At 47.3% G+C, this 9,245-nt stretch overlaps 1 protein-coding gene and 1 pseudogene across 1 annotated transcript; both read left to right on the forward strand.

The window, feature by feature from the left end:
* Positions 1–33: 33 nt before the first annotated feature.
* On the forward strand, positions 34–5,640 carry LOC109758573 (tRNA (guanine(37)-N(1))-methyltransferase). The gene is made up of 11 exons (XM_073501507.1): positions 34–271; positions 430–527; positions 1,633–1,737; positions 2,034–2,095; positions 2,191–2,265; positions 2,851–3,373; positions 3,464–3,538; positions 3,736–3,882; positions 4,367–4,473; positions 4,621–4,695; positions 5,192–5,640. The coding sequence occupies exons 1-11, from the start codon at positions 168–170 to the stop codon at positions 5,273–5,275; spliced, it is 1,455 nt and encodes a 484-aa protein (XP_073357608.1). The 5' UTR covers positions 34–167; the 3' UTR covers positions 5,276–5,640.
* Positions 5,641–6,996: 1,356 nt separating this feature from the next.
* On the forward strand, positions 6,997–8,307 carry LOC109758557 (uncharacterized; annotated as a pseudogene).
* Positions 8,308–9,245: the final 938 nt, after the last annotated feature.

The raw sequence follows: 9,245 nt of genomic DNA on the forward strand, positions 1-9,245 counted from the left end.
ATCCAGCCCATTAAGCGTCCTAATTCACGACGGTTAGCCTCTTGCCCCACACGACTCCGGCCGAGAGCGAGTTCTGTCCCACCGACCGCCGTCTCTCCTCCCCCCACCCCGCGTCCAAAACCCTAGAAACCTCAGGGAAAGGAGGGCGCGTGTCTGGGTGGGCGGCAATGGAGAAGCTGGATGAGAGCAAGTTCGAGCAGCAGCTGCAGCTCTGGGCTCTCCGCATCCCCCGCGAGCTCGCCTCCGCCGTCACTCGCCTGCTTCGCTCCGGGTAACACCCGCCGCTCACCTCTATGATCTAATGGTCCCAGTTGGAGGATAGCACAACATCTTGATGGTTCCAACTTCCAAGTGGCCGTCGTGTTTAACAGCGGTAGGGGCATCGGAGTAGTAGCGCAGCGCTGAATTTTCTTGCCCCCCTGCTTCCAGGCCCCTACTGGACATGCCGCGGGTCAAGCCTGTAGTTGAGGACCCTGGGAGTGACAAGAACAGACTCGTGGTGCTGTCGGAGAAGATTCAGAACCAAGGTATGCCTTAACCTCTCCCTGGAACCAAGCAGATTTTTAAACTTGTGAGGTGCTTGTCTGTTGTTTGTAAGAACTACTGACATCAAACCTGCTTCTGTGAATTAACCTAGAACTTTTAGTTACCGTCAAAGCTTGAAAACCATAGCAAGAATTTAGACTTGTTAAACCCATTTGCTCGCCCATGTCTCAATTGCTACTGCTGTACCCTGTTGTGCTTGTTGGGTTCTATTGTGTCAAACGAGAAACTTACGCACATGTTTGGTTCCAGATTGGTAACGCAAACGTAAACGCAATGAGTTTACACTAGTAATGTAAACGTGATGGGATTTTTTTTAAATGTATGTTTGGTTATCTACTGTAATGGCAATAAACACTGGAGTTTGTCGTGCATCAACTCATCTGCTGGAGGTGGCAGCAAAGTAGTGCGAGCATGCGGTTGAAGGAGGCGGATGAGGAGGAGAATGGGTACGTAGAGGTCATGCTCGAGTGCTTGACGTTAGTGGCGATGATGCGGTGGCAATACAGAGATGAACGCTGGCGATATGGCTGCTGGCCTGGGGCGGCGAGCGGCCACCACTGGTCATTCCCGGCACCGTGGCGTTTCATCAAGGCTGAAGGTCGAGCTGAGGCGCATTACGTTGTCGACGAAGAGGGGTGACGCGCCGCCGCCGCCGTCGGCGTCGGTCCACTGCCGGCTGGACATGAGCATGACCGGCTGCCGCCTGCGGGGCTTCAAGCTCCTGAACCAGAGCGTGGTGATGCATGGCTGTCCAGAGGTGAGAATCGGTTCGAGCGCCTAGCCGCCGACAGCCTGATTCTTTGGTCACGCTTGGGCCATGGTGACATCGCTCGTGTGTGAGATGGGAATATGGAGAGGACATAGTTGTAACCTGTAACGTTTTCTGTTATGGAGGATTTCTGGCGGAATCAGATTTGCCTTGGGCTGGGAATTGAAACCATGTTACTAGATTACAGAGCCACCGAACCAAACATGATTTCATGGTATTCTTAACGCTGTAATCAGATTATGTGACTAAAGCAGTAACCAAACACGTACTAAATGTATTAACATTTCTCTTATGTCCATTATATCTGGCATATGTAGATTTGTCCGACATTCCGGAGCAGGTTTACAATTCCTTGAAGCAACTGTGCAGTGTTGATGTTGTACCTTACATGTTGACTCTTGGTTATTCTTACTGGAGTGTTGGTAAGTTTCTCTTCTGTTCTAGGTCATCTGATACCTATACTTTTGTTGTGGTGTGCACCTTAGTCGTGATCTATTGTGTTCCTGTATGTCATTCTTCTACAAGTGCAGATGGTAAATCAGTTTTCTTAATTGAAATCAAGCACATTTTGAACATTCTGGCTTGCTCATCAGAAATCAGGAATTCTGCTAATAACCCCACTCTTTAGAGTTTAGGATTTCATCTTGCAGGAGTCATTTTTTCCCAGTAAATGTGCTTCATGTCTTTGGTTAGATGCTTATCTTTTTATTTTGCGCAGATCATATTCTGAAGCAAATATTGCCTGAAGGAGTAGAGGTGCCCTCTTCTTTTGAAACAATTGTTAAGTATAATAAACTTTACTTCATGATGCTTCCTTTCTGTTGTTTCATTTTTGTTTGATCTTGTTACTAATAGTGCTTTGTATGAATTTTGCAGGCCATGTTGCTCACTTAAACATACCTGATGACTTGCTAGCATACAAAGATGTCATAGCAAAGGTTATCTATGATGTAAGGCTGCTTGTCCTATTTTTATTACTGAATAACTCGCTCTTATACTAATTCCTACACAATCAGGGACACTTAATTTGGAGCAAAGTGCTTGTTCATGTACATGAACTACAGCTGGAATTTACCTCTCAATGTATAAGGACAAAACATCTCGAGTAGTACTACTCATAAAGTCATAATGTGCCAAAAAAAAATCACCTAGCATTCTGTTGTATTTACATACTTTATTACTTCACATATCACAAAGTGGAAGGTCCTGCTCATACTTTACTTTTACCTTTATACTGTTCCGAATTGCTTACTCATTTTCAGCATATACTTCATATAAGTGCAAGGTCCTGCCCATGCATACCTCCACTTTAACCTTTATACCGCTCTTAAATGTTTACTCATTTTCAGCATATGAGCCGATGATGCAACTTTCACATGATAAGTAGGCTAAAAAGGTTGTCACATCTGTAAGGCAGTAGGCACTGTAAAAACTGTGTAATGAACATGTGGTCATTTAGAACGATTTAGAACATTCTAGAATAGTCTGCCTACTTCTATTATCCAGCTAACATTTCCTGTTGTGCTTATATGTAGAAAAATCATCCAAGGATTCAAACAGTGGTGAATAAAGTTGGGGCAATTTCAAATGAATTTAGAGTTCCACAGTTTGAGATTCTAGCAGGGAAAAAGGATATGGTGACTGAAGTTAAACAGTATGGTGCTACATTTAGACTTGACTATGGTTTGGTCTACTGGAATTCAAGACTTGAGCACGAACACATCAGATTGGTTTCCCTTTTCAAGAAAGGAGATGTTATCTGTGACATGTTTGCTGGTATTGGCCCATTTTCTATCCCAGCCGGACAGAAAGGATGTGTTGTATATGCAAATGATTTAAATCCAGACAGTATTCTTTATCTGAAGACAAATGCAAAGATTAACAAGGTGGAGGATTATATCTTCACATATAACATGGATGCTAGAGTATTCATGCAAAGTTTAATGGCAGTACCTGACCCAGAAACTAAGTCCAAGTGTCAATTTGTTGCTGCTAATTGTTGTTCTGAAGAAATGGTTTCTGGTAATGAACATTCTACGTCAAATGAAAATCAGAATGGTACTTTCTACACCTCCTCCCCCCACACCCCCCTGTAGTGTATGGTGATTCTTTTTTTGCTCAACTCACGATAAGGCTACTTTATAATAGATGTACAGGAGAGTTTCGATGGCTCCTCCATGGTAAACACTAGTGCCAAAAGGCGTCAAGAAACCTCTAACGAAGGTAATGTCATTGTATGTTATGTCTGTAAGAACCTTGCTAGAAATCTATTCTCCTTCTGAATTTCTCTTAAGTGTTTATAGCCTGGTAGTTTATGCTAACTGAAACTGCCGTATGAGTGAGTTCAGCAGCTTAATAAGCATGGCAAGTTTAGCTATTCTGTTTCTTGTGGTAGAGTCACACTGTTATGCTTCCTGTAGGTGATGTTGCCTGCCAAGAAGATGCCAATCAGACAAAAAAGAGGAACAATAAGAAAGTAAAAAGCTCAGGGCCACTACCTGTCAAGCCTTGGGAGCACATTGACCATGTATTAATGAATCTCCCTGCTTCTGCACTGCAGTTTCTCGGTAATGTTCTGTCTTGTAAACTTTATCATAGCATTTCTGCACAGCACAATTTGTTTCGTATGCATTAATCACTTTTGCTAAAGACTTAAATTATATCACCTCTTATATGAACTTTTCCCCTGCCTTTTAAACTCCAACACCATAACCGTACATTGTGAATATGGCTGTGATAAACTGGCTCCCTACATAAACATAACACATCTGCTTCTGGAAAATCTCTCAACCTGTCAGCCACTTTCACCTCTTAGATCCTGGTCCTGCGTCAGTATGCACATTTCAGTTCAGCCCATTGGAAACATAAGTTTTTCTCCCCCTTACGATAGGATTTCCCTTCTGTGTAAAATACCTTTGGTTGCTGCCTGTAAGTAACAAACATGTAGTTCTATTGTTAATATTTGGTGCAACTGATTTCATATTATTTAACATTTACAGACATACAGTTGCTCTATGTTTTAGTTTCATTGTTTGTATATATATTCTGCAGATTGTTTTGATGGTCTTGTTCATAAGAGATACTGGAAAGGATCATTACCTTGGATCCACTGTTATTGTTTCATCCGTTCAAGTGAATCTGAAGAATCTATATTATGTGTAAGCCTATCCTCGCTGGTTATTTCTCAGTAAATGATAAATGTTCCATTTGATCATACCATACAACAGTATTGACAGTTTCCGTATGCTCATATCTGTGTTACGAGGTGTTTGCTTTTCTTTTGACAGCTCTTTCCCTCTTCGCAGGAAGCACAAAATAAACTGAATGCCAAGATAGCAGAACCAATATTCCATAGGGTTCGTGATGTTGCACCTAACAAGGTAGATTATCTAGTAAAAGATTCATATTAATTGTCTGCAAAATTTTGTGCGTACTTCGTTTTGTTTCGTTGATGTTAGCACATGCATTTTCCCCTCCTTTCCCCTTTCTCCGGATTTGAGCAGTGTAAGACCCAGACCAAAACTGCTCATGGGGAATGGTCTTTAAACAGTACTACTCCCTCCGTCCGAAAAAATTTGTCCCTCAAATGGATGTATACAGCACCAAGTTAGTGCTAAATACATCCATTTGAGGGACAAACTTGGGACAAGCTTTTCCGGACGGAGGGAGTATGATATATTTATGTGATGAATGGAATACATGGATAGGAGAAGATGATGAGCTTTATTTAGACATGAAGCATGGATAGATTGTTCCAAAATCATCTGTGCGACTTTGTCTTTTTGGCCACCAGTACTAGTTTTGCTACTTTACGTTGATCATGGACACATGGTAAACCTTGCCTGGACTTGTTGTGATGTTTGATTTTTGTTGCAGGCTATGTTTTGCTTAAGTTTTAGGTTACCCGTGGAATGTCTTAAGGAGGAAACTGAAGATCACATTCGATCAGTTGACGGTTAGCCTTCTTCCATGCATTGCTTCTGAAGCTACGGCTGTTTCCTGGTACTTCCAAGAGGTTTCTGAAGAAATGTCTATCTTCCTAGCAATCTTCGAGCTATGCGGTGCAGTCTGAACTGAATCACCATTCCATGATGAAGGGGATTAATAGGATGTTCTGTCAGATTTAACCTGGGAGGTTTGTTGTTCGGGGCTGAAATTTAGCACTGATTTGAGTTCTGCTTACATGAGCAAACAGTGAAGTGTTTGTTAGGTGGTTTTGTAAGGCTTCACGTAAGTACAGAGAGAGAGAGATTGGTTTCCTGTTTCCAGATTTTTTACCATGTGATTGAGTCGTGATGAAATCCGAAATATTAGCAGTTTGAACACTATCTGTTTCATATCTTCAATGTTGGTCAGGCTAGCAATACAATGGCAACACTGACCGCAAAAAAGAAAAAAAATGGGAATGCAATTTTATGCGAGGCTGTGTCTTGTTTGGGTAACTACGTCAGTTTATTTCTTGATGGCGAGTGCTAGGCACCGGCCCAAATTTCGGCCGGTGGACGCGCAGCCGTCTGATTTGATTGCGTTTGACCGTCAGATGGCCCCGAATCGTTTTCTCCCCACGGAAAAAAAGGGATCCAACAAAAGCAGAGGAAAAAACAAAGCAATGTCGCCGTCAACGCTCGCCATGGATGACCCAGGTAACAAATCTTGAAGCACCGCCGCCGGTCGCCTCCTGCGCGTCTCGCCGACTCTACGCATGCAACAACGTGCGCTTGTGGTTGCAGCTCCCGTGGAGATGGCCTCAATGCTGGTAGCAACAAAAATCATGTCAGTTCGAGCAAAAAAAATCACACCCACCCTGCAGAAATCAATGGCGACCATGCCATGGTCTCGCAGCAAACGGCTGTGGTAGCAAAATTTGGCGATGGTTCCAGCAAACCAAATGACGCGTGGTAGCAAAAATTGAAATCGCGGCCGTTCCAACGAACCCAAAACCTGGTGGTAGCAAAAATTCTAGCTTGTTCTAGCAAACCAAAACGCCGGTGGTAGCAAAAACACAAGTTGAGCACTGGTTGTAGCAAAAATCAAAAAAGTGGCTGGTAGCAAAAAAATGACGCTGTTCCAGCAAACCACAACAATGATGGTAGCAAAAAAAAAAAGCAAAATTGACCCTGGTTCCAGCAAACAAAAACTTCGGTGGAAGCAAAAAATTCCGCTGGTTCCAGCATCTGGCTACCACCGTTGTAGCACTCGGCGGGCGCAGTTCACCCACCGTCGCCTGCACGTCGCAGCTCGCAGCAAAACACCGGCGCCGGCAGCCCTTGGTCGCAGCAAAACACCACCGTCACGCCGTGCTAGGCTGCTAGCACACCGCCGGCCACAGCATACCGCTCACCCCACACCCCACGCAGTTCGTAGCCCCCCAGCTGCGGCAATGGGTTCCGCTGGCTAGAGGAGAAAGGGCAGAGCGGCGTGGCTAGAGGATATGCTACGAGGTAGAAGCACCCCAGGTACCCTAACTTGCAGAGAATGTGATGATTTAGTCCCTAACTTGCAAAATGCGACTCCACCATACACCAACTTGCACCGGCCTTCGCTTGCACTTTTGCAAAAAATACCCTGCCATCTTGTCTAATTAACCCACGCTAGAGGGTGAATGATCAGTGTTCGGTGGTTGGACTGAAAATTTCAACATCGATCCTTTCGATGGGAGCACGGCTTCAGTAGCACCTCCCATGCAAATTCTAGCAGCAGCCAAGGGGGAGCTGCGCAGGAAGCTGAAGGCGCGGGAGACCGAGGCGGACGCGCTGCGCGCGGAGCTGCGCAAAGGCCAAGTCCGAGCTCGACGAGACGACCAAGGCGGCGGCGGCGCGGGAGGAGATGTGCAGGAAAATGAAGGCGCGGGAGCGCGACACCGCCGAGGTGGATGCGCTGCGGGCGGAGCTACGCAAGGCCAAGGCCGTGCTCGCCGAGACCAAGGCGGACGCGGGGATTGCGGCGGCGGCGGCGCGTGGGCTCCGGGAGGAGTTGGATAAGAAAGTTACAAACCTAGAGAAACAGTACAAGTTTTCTTCCGCGCCTTCGAGCTCCTCGTCGCCGACGAGCGCCTGCGCATCCAGATTTACTATTCCAGGGAGGGCCGCTGGGGCCCGTCCGCGCGGCGCTCCCCCGCCGCCAGTCCAGGCCGTTCCACGACTCCTACCCCCTGGTCATCGGCCGCACCGTCCACTGGCTGTGCAACACTGCAATCCGGAGCCGCTGCCGCCGGGGAGGCACCTGTCTGGCCCGGAGCCGTACATCGTCGCCGTGGACGTCGACACCATGGAGGCCACCGTGATTGATCTGCCGCGGGGCTGCACTAGCAGAATGACTGCCTCTATGAGCCACCGGGGCCTCCTCCTGGCCGCTTCGGTGGACGGGAGCTCAAGGTTGTGGTCTCGGAGACCCAGGTTATATCAATGTGGACCATGTTACCACCCATCGAGGGGGAGCCGAGCTCGCCGCCGAGATGGATCCGGCAGGTGCTGATAGACAAGCAGGACTGGGGCGTGCACAGCTCAGTTCAGTTTGAGGGGTTCGGGCTGAGGAGTGGCACTGTCATCTTATATGTCGGTAGAGTTGGCCTCATTCGCCTCAACCTTGCCACAAAAGAGGCGGTTGTCGTCTACCACCGCAGCGATACGGCCTACATCTCGCAGGTTTGCCTGCACGAGATGGATTTGTCCTCTCTGCTCCAGACCATGAAACCTCTGAGCCGGCTGCTTATTATGGATCAGTTTTGGGTATGTTCTTCAGTCAAGTTCTTGTTCTACTGCTTTGTTTGCTTAGAGCAGCTGTTTTAGCTCTAAGCAGTCGTGCTCCTTGGCCAATACTAGTTGTAGAAGGAATCGAGTCACTCCTAAGTTTGTTAAGTCTTGTCGCTTCTCGTTATGCTGTTAGTGTTTGCCGGCAATCTGTCGTTCATCCTGTAAAATAACGGATTGTATGGTTCATTATGTACTTTAGCCAGTTGTCGAAGGTGAAATAAAATCCGTTTGCCTTATTGATTCGATGCTCACTCCGCCACTACAGCCTTGGCTGCTAGAATATGCGCGGGAAAGTATATGTGCTACTGAAGCTGATGGTCGAAAGGCCACAAAGATGGCCGGTTCATCGTAGAAGCAAAAGGTAAGCTACTAAGCTCAATATGTTCTTCCAATCTGATTGTGTTCTCACTGCTGAACTGCCATGGTCTGACAAATCGTGTTTTTCATGCTCCATTTTTTATCATCTTTGTTAGTGTACTGATCATTATAGTTTTGCACAAAACAATTCCCATTCCATTCAGTTCAAGTTGTTGTTGAAATTGTCATTTACCTGTTGCATGCAGAAACTAGGGGAAATGATTAAATTACAATTGTGATATTTCCGTGGCATTATAGTTTCTGCGTATATCAAATTTATCTATACTGTTAAAAATACAGAATTACATAGCTATGTTTTGAGTTCCAGTTGCAGTTCCAGTTGCAATTACATAGACAGGTTACATCTGCTGACGACTCCCCCGCGTCGCTCTCCCGAGGGCGACTCAGGGGCGACCTAGGGTTCCCTCGCGCCGCCACCTCCCCCTCCTCCTCGCCACTGCCGGAGGCGGTCGCCGGGGCCCCCGCGCGGCTGCTTGTGAGGGCGGCGGCGAGGCCTCTGGCCGCTCCCTTTCGGTGGTGAGGGCCCGGATCTGAGGCGGCGGCCTCGCTGGTGCGGACGGCGCTCCTCCGGCGGCGGGGAGTGCTCGTCGGTGAGGTTGGCCGGGTCCCCTCGGCTGCGCGGCCAGCGAGGTCCTGGTGGGTGCTGGTCGTGGCACGGGGAGGCCCCGGGCTCCCCTAGTCAGATCTGAGGCGTTCTGGGCCGCTCGTGACGTATGACCTCCGGCCGGCCTGGATCTCTGGCGTGCTCGCGCCTGCTGATAATGTGGCTGGTTCGGAGGTGGCGGCAGGGTGCTTGGCCG

The sequence above is a fragment of the Aegilops tauschii genome, chromosome 6 (genome assembly GCF_002575655.3).
Source record: "Aegilops tauschii subsp. strangulata cultivar AL8/78 chromosome 6, Aet v6.0, whole genome shotgun sequence".
Lineage (NCBI taxonomy): Eukaryota > Viridiplantae > Streptophyta > Magnoliopsida > Poales > Poaceae > Aegilops > Aegilops tauschii.

Coding starts and splice junctions, on each gene's coding strand:
- LOC109758573 (XM_073501507.1), top strand. CDS start 168: ATGGAGAAGCTGGATGAGAGCAAGTTCGAGCAGCAGCTGCAGCTCTGG. Junction 272..429: donor ACTCGCCTGCTTCGCTCCGG/GTAACACCCGCC, acceptor CCCTGCTTCCAG/GCCCCTACTGGACATGCCGC. Junction 1,738..2,033: donor TTATTCTTACTGGAGTGTTG/GTAAGTTTCTCT, acceptor TATTTTGCGCAG/ATCATATTCTGAAGCAAATA.